The 20,789-nt window shown below is 42.9% G+C and overlaps 1 protein-coding gene across 1 annotated transcript in view; it reads left to right on the forward strand.

Moving 5' to 3' along the window:
- The window catches only part of cacna2d3a (calcium channel, voltage-dependent, alpha 2/delta subunit 3a), a 176,895-nt gene that overhangs the window by 39,591 nt on the left and 116,515 nt on the right, over nt 1–20,789 (forward strand). The window contains exon 4 of the mRNA XM_076277113.1: nt 8,491–8,550. Within this exon, the coding sequence (XP_076133228.1) occupies nt 8,491–8,550 (60 nt within the window). The remainder of the gene's footprint in view (nt 1–8,490; nt 8,551–20,789) is intronic.

The following is a 20,789-nucleotide window of genomic DNA, read 5'->3' on the forward strand; positions in this document are numbered from 1 at the left end:
AGACCTGGTCCGATTATGGTGTTGGTCTCCATTTTGGTTTGGACTGGTAATGAAGCTGTTTAGCACAGAGCCTGTGGGTAGCAGTAGCTTTACTGAGGTGTGTGAGTGATAAGTGTGGTTCTAGGGAAAGGCAGTGAATTCTGGTGAATGTTGGTGAATGATACACTTTCTGTTCTTGGCTGTCATCTCCTGCCTGAGGACCGACGGGTGTCTGTTGGTGCCAGGAGTGCGCTCTGGGATATTAGACTAGGCAGGATTTTGGAAAATGTGCTTATTTAAAGTCCCGAAGGCAAATCATGTTAATTTTTGGCATACAACTTTTTTAGGGGTTTTGAAGGGTGCTGAATTCAAATCTTCTGTATGCCAGGCTCAAAAATGTCCCATAATGCCCCAAAAAGGAGAAATCCAATATGGCCGCCGCGGCCAGGTCAAAATCTAATTAATCACTTATCTTTTGGACTGTACAAGGTAAAAACCTGAATTTAATGTGCTTTTATAGGTTTTCACATATAGGGAATTCAATGCCATGCTCAGATTTAAGATCGATCAAGACTAAAGAAAATGCTTGAAATTAATGTACATGGTTAAAATTGTTGTCTCGGATAATGAATAATTCATGAAAAAAGAGGACCATGAAACGGGTTGATGGCTTTCTGAAGAATTTACTTGAAACATGTTTAGAAGCAAGGTTGATTACCATATTTTGACTATCTATTTATATTATTATGACCGCCGCGCAGCGAAGCGGCGGTCATATAGGTTTAGTCAGAATTTTTTATTTTTATTTATTATTTTTTTTTTTTTCGCATGCCCAAATTTCCGTCAAAGATTCCCGGGACACTGAAAGACCGGGGTACACGAAACTTGGTGGGCATGTAACCCCACATGGATAGCATGGAACCATCGTTTTTCGTTTTGATCTGTAGCCCCCCCGTTGGACTGCACCCCCCGAAAGGAGGGTAGGGCAGACACAGTTTTCTGTGAATATCTCGAGAACCGTAAGGTTTAGGAGGACCATTTTTTTTGTATGTTGATCTCAAGGGGCCATGTCAACCCATTCCATAACCACTCATTTCATGTATAGCGCCACCTAGTTAAACACAAAAAAGTAAAAATGAGGTGTTGAAATCGCAGGTATCTGTGACCTAACATAGTCAAAACCAAAGATTCTAGAACAGAGCTCTGTTCTAGAATCTTTGGTCAAAACTGCACGAAATTGGAAGTGTAGGATCATTATGACACCCTCTGAATGCACGCCAAGTTTCGTGGAATTCCGTTCATGGGGGGCCACACAATAAATGAATTTATGTTACTATACACCAACTGGCCTGTAGGTGGCCGGAGACAGTTTTCTGTGAATATCTCGAGAACCGTAGGGCCTAGGAGGTCCACTTTTTTTTAGTATGTTGGTCTTAAGGGGGCATGTCAACCCATCCCATTACCACTTATTTCATGTATAGCGCCACCTAGTTAAAAATTAAAAAGCAAAAAATTAGGTGTTTTCATCACAATATCTCTGGCTGACAAGGTCAAAACTGCACGAAATTAAACGTGTAGGATCATTATGACACCCTCCAAATGCATGCCAAGTTTTGTGTACTTTCGTTCATGGGGGGCCTTACAATAAAATAATTTATGTGTACATTTAGTGACATACACCAACAAGGATTCCCGGGACACTGAAAGACCGGGGTACACAAAACTTGGTGGGCATGTACCCCCACATGGATAGCATGGAACCGTAATTTTTCGTTTTGATCTGTAGCCCCCCCCGCTGGACTGGACCCCCCGAAAGGAGGGTAGGGCAGACACAGTTCTCTGTGAATATCTTAGAACTGTAGGGCCTAGGATGACCATTTTTTTCCGTATGTTTGCCTCCAGGGGTCTTGTTAACCCATTTCATGTTCACACATGTGCACAAACAGATACACACACACACACATACATTCACAGTAATCATACGTATGACACATACTCACACAGTAGACATATGTACGCTTGCATGCACAGGCACATACGCAGGCACACACACAAGCACGCACACACACACACACACACACACACACACACACACACACACACTCACACACACCCACACACCAGAGTTTCCGCTAGAAAAAAATGGTGCCGGTCAAAGTGACCGGCAGAGGTTTCGTTTTCCGGACATTTTGATGATATGCCGGTCAAATATATTATCGCTTCTTAATTAGTCAAATTAAGGGAAAACTGGAGACAGGCTATAATCAAGCTGTATAGAATGCAACATGTTCATTAGCCTAACATAAACCTACCGAACAAGATCTAGCCAGTATCTTTTCATGGACAGCAAGAGTCCGCTTCATTCGTTGTTTTAAAAAGGCTACGTTGTTTGTTGCTGCTATGTTATCTCCAGTGGTGACTGTTTACAGTAACTTACACAGATGCGCACATACAAGAATGAGCGCTCACACCACTACCCCCTAATGCTATGCCTCTATTTGATAACAATAAATTAGGAAATGTTTCCTATTCTGGAAAATGTTTAGTTTATTTTTCTTTCGGCCGCGGTTCAATGATACCGTTTAATTGTGCCAGAAATTATTCGCGGACCAGTAGCCTAATCTCCTCGTCGAGGAGGCCCTAGATCATAGACAGAGAACGCCTAGGCCTACTGTATGCTTTGGGTAAAGAACACTTCTGCTTTTTATCTGGTGGTGTTGGAGTTGACCGGACATCTGAGGCTTTAGACGTTACCAATTTATCATCATCCATCCCGTCTGGCCTCTGAAAAAACTTTTAAGGTTAGTCTGCCTGGGCCTGGCCATGTTTGAACCGCCTCACTGTTCGTTGTTTAACATGGACGTTTTAAGCGTGCGCTTCCTATTTGAAATGCAGCAAACTTTTCAAACGGTAGAGCCTGCAAAAACATAGCCAGAGGAAGCATAATATAGGCTTACGTATTATGGCTTATTCTCAAATTCAGATTGCGTTAGGGGACGGGATTATTAGCCAATTTCAATCGGACAATTTGACCGGAGAGATTTAATTTTTTCGGACATTTCATTTTTTTTCCGGCCAATGTCCGGTAATTACCGGACAACGGAAACCCTGCCACACACATAACATAAACATAACACAAACAATCAAGAATTTCTCAGAATTATGAACAGGCAAGAGGTGGGGTTGTATAAAATGAATTTTACATGTGAAATCTATGAACTAATCATGTTTTGGTACTTGTTGTCTAGCAGATACCAATGAGAATTGAGTGTGGATAATGCAATTTAGTGAGACAGTTAGAATCATATAGGCCTTTCAGCGTGATTTCTTTTTGTGGAAAAAATGTGCTGGACTGGGCGGCGGTCATATTTTGTACCGCTCTGCGGTACATCTAGTTTATCTGTATTTTAACTATTTATTTAATATTTCAAGAAAATGCTTGAAACTCTTAAGCTAAAGGCCTATGTTTAGACTGTTACTACTAGATTTGCCTACTAATTAAATATTGTACCTCAGCCTATTGTTTTGATGTCCAGTGTGCTTTGCCCATCCCACCCCTACCCTTACCCCTACACACACAAATACCCATATGTAACCCTGAATGAGGCCACACCCTCTATCTACACACTGAGGAGGCGCTTGTGAATTATGTCGCTCCCCTCACATGATGCTCAGCAGTAACAGGTAAACTATAACATAATATAACAATTTGTTTAGGACCATATAATACATCTGTAATAGCATGTAAAGATTGTTATGTGAGGATTATGTATAGGCTAACTGAATAATTAATATATTATAAGAAACTAAAAAAACGTTAGCTAGTTAGCCTTTGTGAATAGGAAGAAGCTAACTAGAGCCTCCACTCTCCGGGATGTGGGCCCCCTCTTGACAAGATGTCGGCCGCAGCATTCAAGGCCCCCGGCACATGAACTGCTCTGAGAGAGCTGAACAGGGGGTGAGCCCAGAGCCACAGGTTTGTCGGCAGGCTGCAAAGACCTGGAGACCCCAAGCCCCCCTGTCTGTTTTAGGCCTAGGCCTAGACCAGGGGTGGGCAACTAATTTCCCCAAGGGGCCACATGACAAACTGGGACTGTTGAGGAGGGCCGGACCCAAAATACCGAACTCAAGTCTGAACTCAATTCTGTTCTATTCTGTTCTTGTATAACATTAAGTAAATCATATGGTTTTGTTTACTAGTCGTAAGAACAGATGAAAATGTGAGGGAGACAAAGGAAAAACAGCAAATATTTAATCTATGTCCAGTATTTAATCCTCATTTTCCAAAATGATTTTTTGACATTGACATTTTTTCAGTTTTCAAAGACTGATATAAAAAAGTACTACAATATCTATATAATTAGGCTAGGTCATGAAAATGTGAAGGAGTCAGTACAACCGATAGGCCTGTGCCACCATTTCATCAACACTCAGCAATATTTCATCATTAAATCATTACCATCATTAAATTAACTCTATGCAGAATTAGACTACGAAAATGTGGAGCAGACAATAGTAGGCTGTCATTAGTTAATCAACATGCACAAAGAAAACTATTTTAAAAATGTAGGCTATTTTTTTGCTTTAACTTTATGCACATAACTGTGATTGGTCAACTCGCTCTGTGTGTTGAGCCGGCTGCTTCAAGCAACCTGTGGGTAGTAGCATCATACTAGTTCGCTAACATAAGCTTTGCAAATAAACTCAGACATATTTTGGTTACAATTACGGGGTTATCCGATTGTAAACTGTCTATCTGCCAGTAAATGAAATGAACACTTCGTATCGCCAACGAGCAGCAGTAGGAGTTCCAGTCGTTCTAACAACCTTTGCGGTGGTGAGCGACACAGACATAAGAGACACAAAACTTTGAAAGGTTTACGCCGACGTAAAGGCAACTGCATTGTGTCGACGCAGAAGCATAAATTCTGTTCACCAGCACATCAGTGAGGGTGTTTACGTCGTATGCATCCACCCAAAAATGTATGGGCGTACAAATAGCAGTCGCTTTCAAAATAAAAACAACGATATTGATTTGCATGCATTATCTCTATGATAGGCTCTCGACTATTGTTCTTTCACGCGGGCCGGTCAGGGAAAGCCCACGGGCCGGATGTGGCCCGCGGGCCGTATGTTGCCCATGTATGGCCTAGACTAAATATAGTCTAGGTTAATTTCTTTTAAAAATTGACCTAGACTATATTTAGTCTTCCTGATTGCCAATTTGGAGCAGCATGTTGCATGTCTTTGTCTGCCTTGGTTGAATACAGGCGCAAAGACTGTATGAACCCACACACACCAACCTACACACACACACACATACACACACACACACACACACACACACACACACACACACACACACACACACACACACACACTTGGTGCACACTGGGAAGAGAATGAAGGTACACCAGGTGCGGTCTTGCCTCTGCATGGGATATGTAGTTTTTGTTTCTCTCAGCTGAATTATTCAGACCAAACAATAACAGCACATCTGAATGCAAACCCTTGGTGGCCTGAGAAAGGTTAAATATTTCAGACAAAGTGGGACCCTGTCAGAATGAGGTAAAAGGCGTTGTCATGCAAATGTAATGCTTGATCCAGAAACTCAACAAATGTTGAACAGAGAGCTTGCCAATCCTCTGCAGCCAACTACGACAGCTGGCTATTCTCTGATGAAGTTTTTAGCTTTTGATGCTTTGAAAGTTTCTTATCTGCTAAACACGTCAATGTGTTTAACAGAGATGTGACCTTTTTCCTAGCAACACAGACAACCACACAGCCCTGTCAACACAGCCCGTCTCATTTACCAATGGACTCTTGTGATTGACATTTCATTGAGGGGTAATCTGAGGTGACAGAACACATAGCAGTGGCTAACAAAATGTGATACTGTGTGTGTGTGTGTGTGTGTGTGTGTGTGTGTGTGTGTGTGTGTGTGTGTGTGTGTGTGTGTGTGTGTCTGTGTGTGTGTGTGTGTGTGTGTGTGTGTGCGTGTGTGTCTGTGTGTGTGTGTCTATATGTGTGTTTGGAAGAGAAAATGAAATGCTGGCTAAAGCCATATCAGCACACATACACACACACACACACACACACACACACACACACACACACACACACACACACACACACACAAACACAAACACACACGCAACAGTTGGCATTTGAGTCCCTGAGTGGTGTGATGCTCAGGTAGACCTTTGGAAATGTTGCTCTTTGCCTCCCTCTCATCCAGTGTCCCCCCCCCCCTCTTCTGGGTGCCTGCCCTGTGAAATTCTAATTAGAATTAGAAAAGTGCAAATATAAACAGGTTATTGAAAAAGATAAGAACAAAACAATGCCCTTTGACATTTGTAGGTTGTGAACTTCACCTCCCAAATATCACCAGATATTTGCATATGCAGATATTGGCTGTTTTTTATGACAAACCCTATATGCTGTGCTGCACTAGTGGTTGTCCTAATGAGTACATTATGAACCATTAGATTTAGTGATGACAAAGTACACGCTTCTCGCACCTCACCAGCTCTTTTTCCTCCCAGTCTAAGCAGCAGGTCTCTGTGACCTGTGTGATCGCCCGGTGGAGCTTTTGTCAGAACACTTTGATTCTGAATAGAGCTAAAGTGAAGCCTGATGAGCCAGGGCATCTTCTTGGTTGCTATGGTGAGGCCCAGTTCAGAGCACTCTCTCCACTCTGGGCAGGAGGAGGCCTCTCTGTCTCTCTTTGGAGAGCATGTCAGTCGAAATGAGATACTAAAACATACCTTTTGAAAAAAACCCACAGTTGTACATTTAAGTGGATATTCTAAAGATCTCTCTCTCTCTTCTTTCTCTTTCTAATTCTCTCCCTGTATGTATGTTCACAGTATGTATGTATTTATATTTAATTGTATCATTACAGTTTTTCTTGATTGCTTTGATGCAGCAGTCAACTCAACCTTATTTTCAAAACAGTTAACACACAGGCTAAAACAGTGGCACTCATGGTCAAAATGACACGAAGCAAATCTTGCCTTCAAACAACACAACTTGCAAACAAGTGTATGAGCTCTTCCAATCAACCATTACACAGTGGACAACAAAATGCAAAACACTGAGTTTCAGCCTTCATTTTTGCTACATGTTTGTATGTCTGTGCCAATTTTTAAAAAAAATGAATTGTATTTATTTCCCCCAAGATGTTACTGCCATTGACATGTAAGACCTACTTTTGCTGCGTATTTTAAATGTTTTGCGAGTGTTAAGAGTCTTTTTCAAGCAAAATGCGTCATTTTGGCCAGAGTGCTTTTGTTTAGACCTGCGTGTTTTAACAATTAAAATTGATTTGAAAACGTGATGTCAAAGTTGACACAAACATTAAAGCGATCAAGAAAAACTGTAATAGGATGGGATGGAAAGAAGGAAGGAACCCCCAACATTGAAGTGGAAAATTGAGAAATGGCAGAGGAAATGAAACAGGGTGATATTAGAGTGGCAGGCACAGTGGGGCCTTCATTGGCATGTTTGTACGGTGAGCTTTGCTTGAATATCCTCAGGCCAAAGCTATTAACTGGAACTGCCAATGAGTTTGGAAACAACAGCTTTCTGTTTACTAGGCAGGGAGAAAAATGCCAAATAATGTGTGCGAGTTTATGCTTGTGTGTGTGTGTGTGTGTGTGTGTGTGTGTGTGTGTGTGTGTGTGTGTGTGTCTGTGTGTGTGTGTGTGTGTGTGTGTGTGTCTGTGTGTGTGTGTGTGTGTGTGTGTGTGTGTGTGTGTGTGTGTGTGCTCTACAGTATATGCTCTTGTGAGGTTCTTTATATATGTTCTTTATGCATGTATGTATGTATGTATGTATGTATGTTCTCTATATGTACTTACTGTAATTGTGTAATCTTTATGTGTGTACATATGTGTGTGTTCTTGGGAGAAGACACCTTGAAATTGACTGTTAGGATTCAATGGCTGTACAGTAATGTCTGTGTCGAAGGGTAAATCAGACTGTCTTGCTGTTTGTATGTAGCAAAAGACCATAGCAGTAACTGAACCAAAGATGACCAATGAAATATGTGGGTCTAAAATAGCCATTCCTTGTTGGTGGAACGCGCTACCAGTTCCTACTAGATAGATACAGTAGATAGATAGATAGATAGATACTTTATTGATCCCCAAGGGGAAATTCAAGAATTTACTAGAGCAGGGACATCCTTCTCCATCTTCAAAAAACTCCTGAAGACCCAGCTCTTCAGAGAATATCTCCTCGCAGCACTACTTACAACTAGCCCTTGCTAATTCTACCGCTTATCACCTGACTAAAACTGACTCCTGACTGTATAAAAACAGCACTCACTGATGCACTTGTTCTTATTGTACTCTACCTTTTACACTGTTTTAAATTCTTCTATAATTTTTGGGAGAATTGTTTTGAAAAGCTTTAAACTGTTCACCATGTTGTAAGTCGCTTTGGTTAAAAATGTGTCAACCAAATAATGTAATGTAATGTAATGTCTGTTTTGTTTCTCCATCACAGCGATTGGTAGAGGCAGCAGAGGAGGCCCACCTGCAGCATGAAGAGGATCCTGATCTCCAGGTGAATGCCAACAACCACTACTGCTTTCCCTAGAGGAAACCTGCACAATCACATGACCACCCCTGTTATTCCATAACTATTGATAATATGAAGTATAAGTATAAAATAAGTATAAAACAGCCATACAAACAGCAGTTGCAGAAAGTAAAGTTACTGTCGCTTTATGAACCAAAGATCACACCATTGGCTTTTTACATTCTCCGTTCTTCGTTTCTCCGTTCTCATTGAATCGGCATAAGGTCAGAGAGAATAGGAGCCCTCCTGTCTGCCCCGTGGCCATGAGCCCCACAACGACAGCTGAAAGACCTGAGGCCAGCAGACAGACAGTCATACAGACAGACAAACAAACAACCAGACAGACAGACAGGCAGACAGACAGACAGACAGACAGGTGAATGAGGCGCTCTTTGCCCTGTCAGTCCTGCAGCTGTGGCGGTGGCAGGTGGGCGATTTGCATTCTGAGCCCCAGTGTTTCAGCACCACCACGGCCTGTCTTCAGCACCACGGACAGCTCCAGTCAGAGGCCTGTCATAGATTCTCGGTCAGACAGCGGGTGGGCGTGCTTGCTCAAATTAAATACTCTGACAGTGAGTTATCAAGGGGCTCCAGTCACTGTCCTGGCAGCTGATGGCCAGTGCTGTAATGAAAAGCTGACACTGAAATGACACTTTAATTACAGGCAAATTCCAATTCGTATGAACTCAATTTGTGGTTATCAGTAACAAACTTCATTATGCCAGTAATTGTGGAGTAGAGAAGAACTCTTTCCCTTTCTTTCTGTTTACAACCACGAAACTTCCCCATGAACCCCACCTGGAGAAGAGAAGATAAGTAGTGCAGGTATCTGAAATGCACTTTATTGTCAGAATGCATTCTAACAGAGGAAAGGGCAGGCGTATGTTGGGTGGACTGGTGATGAAAGTGATAGTGAAAAGGTGAAAGGTCACAGCAAAGCATACATGACCTCTTGGTCCTGGCCTTTATCTTTCTCTACTCTCTCTCTCTCTTTTATTTTCTTTTGTTCTCTTGTACTCTCCCTACCTCTCTGACACACACACACACACACACACACACACACACACACACACACACACACACACACACTTTCTCTCTCATTCTCTCTTTCTCTGACTCTCTACTCTTAAACAGGCACACTGACTGACTTACAGTACATATTCTCTCTCTCTCTCTCTCTCTCTCTCTCTCTCTCTCTCCTCTGTCACATACACGCACGCACGCATACACACATGCTCGCTCGCACACCCGCACAAGCGTGCTGAGGTGTGAAAATGGGAACCCCTCTAGAAGTTGTCTCTCTCTCACAGCCTGTTTATGTGTCAGTGGGATTAAGAAGCTGCTTGAGACAACAGCATGGACCCCTTACTTTATTACTGTTACGCTCCATTAAAGATAATCAATTCTTAATCTTGCCTCAGAGAAATAACCCTCTCCTCTCTTCTCTTCTCATCTCATCTCTTCTCCTCTCGGCACCTCGACTCTGCTCTACTCTTCAGCCTTTCGGTCCTCTCCTCTCTGGTTGCTTAACTGTTCTCTCTTTTTTTTCTCTTCTTTTGGCCACTCTTTTCGCTCCCCACCTCTCCTCATGTCTCTTTTTCCACGACTACTGCTCTCACTCCCCCCCCCCCCCCCCCCGTATATACTACTTGCCAAGGCCAGTTGATTAGACGGCAGTGGATATCAGTGGAGTTGATCAGTTGTGAAGATGATGAGGGTTTGTGTTTGTGGGTGACACTTGGGTAAAGTGCAGCCCTGTGTCAGAGGTCTCATGCTATTTTCTATCTACAGACCCCTGAGTGATTAGCTCAGTCCTTCCTGATTGGACACCTATGGCTTGAGCAACCAGCGATGGTAACAGAGACAGTGAGGATGAGGATGATGGCGGTGATGATGGAGATGGTGGTGATGATGGTTATAATGATGGCTGTGATTAAAGTAATTACCGTGGAGAGACTGCAAATGCAATGACCTCATGGTAGTTGCTATGGGAATGCGTACCTTGTAATTACATACGTCATTGCTGCAGAGGGAATGCCGAGATAATATGTGTGCACCGCAATTTTATGTGCCATGAGAAAAAGCCAGCGGTGGGTTTGTAGCTAATTATCTGGGGTCAGCAGGCCTGGACACATATCTAATGGCTCTTGTTTTAAGCAGGAAAAAAGCTTTCAGCTGTATAAATGCTCACATATTATCCTTAGATCACCTGTTTGCTTCTGTGTTAAGTAAGTAAGTAAACAGGGCATTATTCATGAATTTTGTTCATGGCTCATTTATGTGATGCATATGCATCACACAGCTTAGACTGCTGTATTGAGTCAGTAGGACCAACTCTTGGGAATGCTCGCCAACTTTGGTTTATTTTGAGAGGGTTCACTAATGCTTATCAACAGTCGCAGGAAATCTGAATGGTGGGCTCTTCCCTTTTCTGATTGGCTGGCGTGTTTTATCCATGTGAAATGGAGCGAGCTGATAGGTCCTCACGCTGGTTTCCATATCAACTCAGGAAGCCTTGGCGGATGCCTGTAGGATGTAGTTTTGGCACAGAAGATGGCTAGAGGCTGGTAATTATCGTGAGTGCTTCTAAAAATACTATGGAGGAATGAGAGGCTGCAGCGTGAAGCATCCACTCTCTCTCCTCTCTCTCTCTCTTTCTCTCTCTCTTTCTTTTTCTCTCCATTCCTCTCTGTGTCACCTCTCTGTTTTTCTCTCTCTCCCTCTCTCTTCAAACTGTTTGTGTGTGTTTTTTGGCTATTGGGTACATATTTGGCTTGCAGCGAGAGAGATATGACTCTGTCTTATCTGCTCATTCCAGAGCTCTTCCTCACCCATGTGGAATTGGCTCAGTAATCTATTCTACTGATTTCTCTCTCTCTCTCTCTCTCTCTCTCTCTCTCTCTCCCGCCCTCTCTCATTTTTTCCCCCTATTTCTTCTCCTCCTCCCTCTTTACTCATGTTCATGCAAATAACTCAGAACGATTCATTCCTCCGCCTCTTGTGCCATCGCAAACAAGAGCCTTGTGTTCCATTCTTCTCTCCGCCGATGACACCAAAGCAGTGCGGCCCCCTAACTGGTCTGGAGGACTCGCCTCTGTGCGTGCCTCTGAAGTTTTTTTCCACCCTCTGTTGCTTCACACACACCCCCCCCCCCCTCCCTGCACACACACATGCTGCATCCAGCGGCCTCTTTTCCTCTCCCCTTGAAAAGGGAAGGAGAGGGGAAATATTTGTGCTGGGTTTGGAGCCGTCTGAGGCAATCACGCCTCCACAGATCCTGTTCTCTGCCCCAGTAGGGCAGCTTAATTCCACAGCTCCGTAATGCGCAATTACAGGCCGATTTGGTGGACGTCAGATGTGATTTCCATGGCCGTTGGTAAAGTCGGGGTAAACGTATGGATGGGCCACTTAGGATGTGGTGCCAAGGTTGGGGACAAAGCCCAGGAGGCCCAGTTTACTGTGGAAATAGGAGGCAAAAGTGTGTGTGTGTGTGTGTGTATTTCCACACACTTTAATCTGTGTTTGAGTTAAATACACCAGTTGATTGGCTAATGAAGTTGAAAATGAAACACCAAGACCTTAAATGTGTTAACTCGATAAGATTAGAGAATTAGAGAAACTGGGTGAAGTGTGTATCTGTGATTGTGTTTGTGTCGTTATGCCTGTGTGCGTGTTGTGTTGTGTTTGGTTCTGAGGACAGTGAAGATTTCATTACTTGTGAAATGTAATATAAGAAGCTTGCTACCACTGTTAATGGTAACATTTTAAGCATTCTCTCTCTCTCTCTCTCTCTCTCACACACACACACACACACACACACACACACACACACACTCCTTCCTTTCTTCTCTCTTTTTTCACACCCTTCTCTCATTTTCTTTTCCTTCTCTCCCATCCCTCTCTCCATCCCTGCCTTCCTCCCTGCCTCGTGTTCTGGTTGACAGTGATAAATTACTGCCTCCACTCAGCCTTCTCTGTCACATATCTGGCTTAAGAACTCACCAGAGAGAAAAGTTCCAGAGTCCTTTTATAAATCCTGTGAATTGCACTTTAAAAACACCTATTGCCTTCAGCATTGCTCTCCCTTTCTCTCTCTCTCTCTTTCTCTCTCTCTCTCACACACACACACACGCATAGTATATATTTATATACTCACACACACACACACACTCACACACACACACACACACACACACACACACACACACACACACACACACACACATGCATGCACAAACAGCCATGTGGTTGTACAGCGATACCAAGAAGTAATTTTCTCTATAACAAAAATTGCCATCTCTTTTAGCCTTGGGTGCAGTTCCGGACATGAAAGTCATTGTTGAGCCGTCAGGGAATAGGTTACAGTGATGAGTGGTGAATTTACTCAGGAGACATGGCTCCCCTTGCGCCGTCTCCAAACCTGCTTACTCTGTGATGACATAGCCTGGTAATACCCTGCAGATAGCACACCCATGTGCACTCTATAAATGGTCCTTGATTTGCCAGGCGAACACATATGAACTTGTGATTGACAAAAAAAAAAAAACCCGGTTGAGTCATATTTGATTTTGAAATTGGCAAGGAAACCTTGCTAGTGTACATTTGCTAATGCTATGTTCCCTCTGTAAACTCTAGATGAAAACTTGGGTTCTACAAATTGACATGCAGTATTTTACTGACATTTACAAACTTTACTGACATTTTAGAATCCATCAGCCAATATTCAATTTACCAGAATGTGTACACTGGTAAATTTAAATTGTAATTTTAGATAGCTGTAAACTAGTCATATAGGACTGTGGATGCCAGTGGTGTAAGAAGTATTCAGATCCTATTCTTAAGTGAAAGTGTCAAGTGTAAATATACTCTCTCTCTCTCTCTCTCTCGCTCTCTCTCACACACACACACACACACACACACAGGGTTGGGTCAGATTACTTTGAAATGTAATCCATTACTGACTACAAATTACATAGCAATTTTTGTAATCAGTAACGTAATCAGGATTACCAAAAACATGTAACGTAATCTGATTACTTTAGGATTACTTTTAGATTACTTCAATAAATATGTCCCTTAAGTAAAAGACACCACCACTGAATTGATGAAAGAATTCTCATTCTACTTTTCTGTTTATTATTTCATTACATCTAAGAAATCTCTTTGCTTTGAGTAAAGCATTCCTGTGTGAATTAACTGATCTTTTCCTCCAAAAATCTTAATGTAGCCTCTTGTTTTAGTGTTACCATTTACTTTGAGGTCACCAGGTCCCATTGTCTGAAAAACACCCAAAACTAATACATTTCTATAGCTATTCTCCACTTTGGGGGTGGTATTTTGGTGGTTGAAATTTTCCCCATCCCAAAATTGATCACTTAGTCATCATGGATGTGATCATGGATCACTATTCTCCAAACATGCACAACTCAGCTTAACCTTTATAAGGGCACACCTGGACAATGAATTTAGCTTTCGCTGGATTTTTTTGACCCAGGGACATGGCCTGAGATTGAATAACACCATGTCCATTTCAATTGTGGGGGTGAGAAAATGATTCCTTTGGGATGTTTTTCAACCAGGGGGACCTGGTGACTTTCTCAAAGTAAACGGTAACACTAAAACAAGAGGCTACATTAAGATTAGGAGGAAAAGATCAGGCAGTGTGCCGAGAGACCTGCCCCAATAGTAAATAAGTTAGTAAGTAAGAATATATACTCTTTTGATTTTAGTCTCCCAATCCGCGAATTAGTGAAGCACACAATGAGCACACAGTGAGGTGAAGCACACACCAACCCGGAGCAGTGAGCTGTCTGCTACAACGGCGCTCAGGGATCAATGAGGGGTTAGGTGCCTTACTCAAGGGCACTTCAGCCGTGGATGTGGGCATGGGAGAGCAGTGCTCAACCACTTCCCCTGCCCACATTTTTTCTACTGGTCGGGGATCGAACCGGCAAGCCAGAAAGCCTGTCGAATTAAAAGATAACTAGGCTATAATTAAAAAGTTGCATTGCTTGCATGATAAAATGTAATCAGGTAATCCCCAACAATGTAACTGTAATCTGATTACACCATTTTTTTTATTGTAATCTGGGCTGATTATAGTTACTTGATTTTTGTAATCTGATTACGTAATCCAGATTACATGTAATCCGTTACTACCCAACCCTGCACACACACACACACACACACACACACACGCACACACACACACACACACACACACACACAAACACACACACACACACACACACACACACACACACACACACACACACACACACACACACACACACACACACACATACACACACACAAAGCACATATGTGTCTGTTCTTTGTGAAAAATATGGTTTAAGTGAAAACTACATAAGTATTAGAAGCAGCAGCATTTACAAAAGTGTTATACAAAAAGTACTGATTTGGTCCCACTAGTAGAGCCACTGTTTTAATATAAAAAAATATATTGTATTAAAGATTAAGCTAAGCTTAATACGCTTGATATATTACCATTGTGCAAAGTCTTCATTTTAAAAGTAAGTAGCCACTAAAGCTGTCAAATAAATGTAGTGCAGGAGAAAGTCCAGTATTTACCTCTGAAATGTAGTGGAGTAGAAGCATAAAGTAGCATAAATTGAAAATCCTCCAGTTAAGTACCTGAAAATTATACTCAAGTACAGTGCTTGGGTAAATGATTAGTAATTATTTACTTTCCTCCACTGATGGAAAAGTCTGCTCTTCAGACAGACCTCGGGAGCCTAGGTGAATGCAGGCTGAGGCTGATTTCTGGGAATTGCTCTGTTGTTGTGGAATCAGAGCTCTGGGTTGTATCTAATCTCCACTCCTCCGCCATCTGTCCAAGGTAAGATGGCCGCCGGGTACTCTCACATCTGCCCGTCTGCTCCTGTAAGTCTGTCTCGGATGACCGGCGCGATTTAAGAAGACAGGGCCAGCACAGGGCAGGAGTGCGGTGGCTGCCATGAATTTTGATGCCAAATCCAGGTCTTCCTATCAGTGCTGTCTGTCTGGCTATCTTTTCCCGATGTGCATTGGAGATAGGTGAAAGTCAAGCCGCTTTATTCCTAGAGCAGTGCAATCTCATTTACTCATATTTTTTTGTGGAGAAAGTTGTCATGAAAAAACCTTGTGTTAAAACTCTTGTTATCACTTTGCTACCTGCTCAAGCTCATGGGCTTATGTCTGCTGAAGATGAGGTGGAAATGGTGCAGATGAACTTAATATGCTTTCAGTGATTTTCATGTTGAAACACATGATACTCTGTTTTACTCGTTTTGCCACTTTCACTCTGCCTCTCTCTTTCACTCTGCCGTGCTGTACAGTGTACGTGTAGTTGGCCTGTGAAGATTTCAGTTTATGAATGAGTCCAGGTTCAGATCAGTTCCACTTTTTTTGCACACCTGTAGTGTTAGATGCTGACATGATCAGTGTGAGGAATCATGGGGCCTGATTTCACCTGTTTTTACGTATAGAATGTGATTCGGTGCATCTCCCGGGACAGTTAAAGTGAAAGATTTGCACTGGGAGACTGGAGACAGTGCTCTTTGCTCCCTGGCTTTATTGATGTCAGATTCTGTTTGAAGTAGCTGTTTACATACTGAACAGTGTTCCGCTTCCTCCCTCTGCAGCCCAGGGTTACAGGTTATATGAATGTTTTGGCTAGGACATGCTCAGGGATGTGGTTTTATGGCTGTTCACTTTCAAAGGGCTCCCCGCAGTTTGGTGCCAACAGCTGCTGGCTATCTTTACCTTCCCAGCCAAGCATAGAACAGTTCCATCCGACTTCAAAATGGGATTTTTCTAGAGTTACACAGAGGTAAAACGACATACATAGTAACGAAAATATGCCTCATAAATTTGGGGTAATTGGGAGATAGAGAATTAATGAGCAAGTTGTTAACTCATGCTGGGCCTTATAGGGGCTATACAGCCCTGTCTGATTGAAGATGGACTGTGTAGGCTTTGTGATAGTGTTCGGCTGATGAGGTTTTCAATAGTCCTTTAAAGATGTCCAAGTAAAGGAGTTATTTTCATTGTTCTTTTACAGGGAACTGAACCATTTATGCGTAGTGTGCATACAGTACATTCCTCCATACAGAGCTTCTTTGAGCAGGTTTTTCCTCACAAAAGGAAGGCATTACAGGAGACAAAGTAATGTTTTCTAAGTTTATTACTCATGCTACTCCTTTTAAATACAAACAACTGTAGCCCTAACGTAACATAAAAGACTGGGTGACAAATTGAACGTTGTCTTTGAGGTGGCAGGTTTACATGTCAGCTAAGCCTCCCCAAAAAACTTTGCTAAGCTTCTATGGCAGCAGGGATAACGCCATCCCTCAAAGCTGCTAATTTTAAATGCATTCATATTCACTCGCAGTTTTGAAATGCAAATGCGTTAAATGAAGCCTCGTCATTTAGTTGCTAGAGTGTCAGCTTCTCTCTCTCACACACACCACACACACACACAATGTTTTATTCCTCTCACTGACTAACCCACACAGTTTGTGTGTGTGTGTGTGTGTGTAAGTGGGTGTAGGGGCAGGTAACCTTTTTCAAGCATTAGAGCCTGTGTTAGCCAAATGGCTTGTTAACCCTTAGATCTTGTCATACATTAGCAACCAATGCACTTTCTTTTTCCGTAGAGTCAGTTTTATACTGAACTGATGAAAGATATTCAGTCCTGTACACTTGTGTGATTTGTGAGACTGAACCCAGTCATGTAGTGACTTTCATTGGGCTGCCCTCTGCAGTTGTGTGAGCTTGGCTACATTTCCCCAAACAGACTTTTGCGGCGTATGTTCCTTTAGAGGATGTGATTATCTGGAGCAGTGCGCTAAGAAAGGATCATTAGCACAGACAAGCTGGCGGATGTACGTACGCTAAAGTTCCAGTAGCATGTGTTGACATAATCGGGGATTTGAGGGCTTTGGTTTGCAGCTGTGGAGGAGCGGGGTGTCAAGGTGATGGATGCAATCCCCCGGCCTGTGGTGGGTCTTAGCTGTTACCTCAGTCACCATCCGCCCACCATCATCTTACACCGCCTTTACAACGCCAGACAGACAGATAGACAGACACACACACGCACGCACGCACGCGCACACACACACGCGCGCGCACACACACACACACACACACACACACACACACACAGACACACACATGGAGAGGTCCTTCATAGTGTCATATTTGAAACAAATTTTCCTAGCTTAGTCTCTCTGGTATTGTACCCTTTGGATCAATAGTAATTGTCTTTGTCTAAGTGGCTGTTTGTTATTAGTGTGTACAAGAGTCACTTTGCTGCTTCTCTGCCCCCCCTTCCTCTCTCTGTTTCTGCCACTGTATGTGTGAGTGAGCATTATCACGTTACATAACACAAAATGTGTGCATTTGTAGAGATGAGAAATTCCAAGACTGCGATACACCAAATGGTTGATTTTTCGGTAACACTTTACTTGACAGTATCGACATAAGAGTGACATGACACTGTCATGAGCACATGACACTGTCATGACACATGAACCCTAACACCTAACCCTAATCCTAACCTCTAACCCTAATCCAAACCCTAACCCTAACCATAAACCTACCCTAATCCTAACCCTAACTTGTTATGACAAAAAACGAATGACACTTAATGACAGAAGCGTTATGTCATAAGCGTTTATGACTTGTTTACAACACGTTCAGGACAGTGTCATGTCACTCTCATGTCGATACTGTCAAGTAAAGTGTAACCGATTTTTCTTTCTTGTAAGGGCAAAATACTAGTTCAAATAGAGCATACCGTATATACACAAATTGAAAGATGATACCACACTAAAATAGGACTAAGCTGAGCATCTTGGATGAAGATGAGGACGAGGATGTGTTCTGTGTATGGCTGGCGTGGTGTCCACCTGAAGTGCTTAAGTGAGAGGCAGATTGGCACTGTCTGTGGAGTGCCACGGTGAATGTGCCTGCTGTGGCACAGCTCCCATTGGAGACAAAGGAGATCACACTCCCGCTGTGCTTCCCTTTCACAGGTCGTCTCTCTCGCGACACCGAGACACGTTCTTAGAAAAACCTCTGGGCTAAATTGGTTCATTCATCTTAGTAGTGGGACATTCTGTGCTGTCAAGCAGAATGGTACTGTAGCTCCAAGTGCGGTTTTGTGCTGAGCGAACCTCTCTCATTTTTTGCAGTTAGCGATTTTTTTTTTTTCATCACGAGTGAAAATCCATTGAACTGGAAGTTTTACAGTGCGGAGAGGTCAACGTGAACCTATGAACATGTTTTCAAGGGGGGAACACGGTGTGCTTCTCCAATAGGACACCACCGCACTCTGACTGAACTTGTGCAGAAGAATCAAACATGATCACAGGAAATAAAAGCAGCTCCTTGTTTCTTTTGTCTTGCCTTGTAAGTGTAGCAGCCCAACATGGCCTCTGTGAGCGGAGAGGATGATGGGAAGGTGGGGGTCGGGGTGGGGGTAGGGTGGGGTTGATGGGACGGTGTCCCTGGAGTCTGGGACGACCATGTGGAGCGAGTAATGAGATCTGTCTGTCAGGGTAGCAGGACGGGCCGAGGGATGCAGGCGGCCGGCCCTGTGCTGTAGTCCACACTCACCGGAGCTGTCGGCTAAGCGCTGAGGCATAGTATTAGGTGTCAGGAGGTGGTGGGGGTGGGGGTGTTGAGGGGGGATCTGCAGTGACGGCCTAGCGTAATGGCTACACGTTTCAGCTCATAAGGTCTGGCATGCTCTCTCAGGAGCTGAGTGCGCTGCTGAAGGTGGCATCTAAAGAGACATTGGCACACACACAAACACACACACACACACACACACACACACACGCAACTCACCCTACCTGTCCCACACAAACTTTCATACAGACAAAAGTGGAGGAATACTGTAAACTGTGTTTTAGAGAGCGAAAAGTGAGACCCCAAGACATATGTTTGTTTGTACATAGTTGTACATAGTTTGCTACTATGTTAATAAATGGTTGGAGCATTAACAATGATATATGAGATGGACTATGTCTGAATACAACTAAAGCTTAAACAGATAGCTTTACAACTATGATAAGAACAGAAGTAATGACATCGATTCAATTGTGGAAATTAAATAAACCTAGTCCATGAGCCAGAGGCCCATTTTGGGCTGATTGGTGCCAATTGAGGGCTATTGTTATTTTCTGATAGCTATGTATCTATAGCACACAAATGGCATCTGGGGCTCACCGCTGAAGCTTAGCAGAGCACTCAATATACAGGTAGCCATACACCCGATTTGCCTATACCAATGTATTATGCATGGGCAACAGTCATGAGGAGGGTGGAACATGTCATAACCTGTGTTAGTTCACATCTTGAGTGTATATGCTTCCAGACAATATATGGTTTATGTGGTTTAATTTGTTTTCCCTCATGGAACAGACCAAAATGCATTAGGTGTACACTTTTTTCACCTTAATCCATAAAATCCCATTCATTTCAATGGAACATTTACTTAAGAGGCTGTAGAGATCTTCAGCTGTGAGTTTGGAAAGTCCATCACACATTTTTGTCATGTGGGGGCATAGACAAACAAAATAAAACAGGTTTGGTTTGGTACCCTTTTTTGGCACCGACTTCTCCCCTGGCTCATAGACTAACATTAATGTAATCATTTTTATATGGTTATATAGACTTATACAGTATAAAGCACTCAATGTACACTGGATGCTGGGGTCTGAGTACCCTAATGTGGACTGGTATAAATAGCTACACTTACATTTGTTGTGTTACCATATTGTATCATAAATTAATAAAAAAGGCAGGAAACAAAAAGCCCAGTCGCTGTCCAAGGTGCTGACGTTACATCAGGAGCATGTGGTATTACTGGGCCTAGGGCATGATTAATCAAGTGTAAAGTCACGCATGTGTTGAAACCCCTATCTGCTTCTCCAGGTCACAGCTGTGGTATTTGCTTATCATCCCTGGACAGGTAAAGCACTGACAGACACACAACAAGAAGGCCAATGAACAGTGTCAGGCAGACCAGGAGCCTTCTTATCTCGTGTCAATCTGTCTAAACTGGGCAGACGTGTGCATACTGTTGAGTGTCTAATATGTTTACTGCCGGTGAAAGGTCAGGCGGATGGGGGGCTAATCAGATCTGGGGGAGCTTTCAGCGGATTCCCCCTTCAAAAGGGCACTGGAGACGGTAGGTGGGACATCACTGACCTTTT

This window comes from Alosa pseudoharengus, unplaced genomic scaffold (assembly GCF_046254945.1).
Source record: "Alosa pseudoharengus isolate Yale_2024_CS ecotype anadromous, Long Island Sound unplaced genomic scaffold, YU_APseudo_1.1 YU_APseudo_1.1_scf_9, whole genome shotgun sequence".
Lineage (NCBI taxonomy): Eukaryota > Metazoa > Chordata > Actinopteri > Clupeiformes > Clupeidae > Alosa > Alosa pseudoharengus.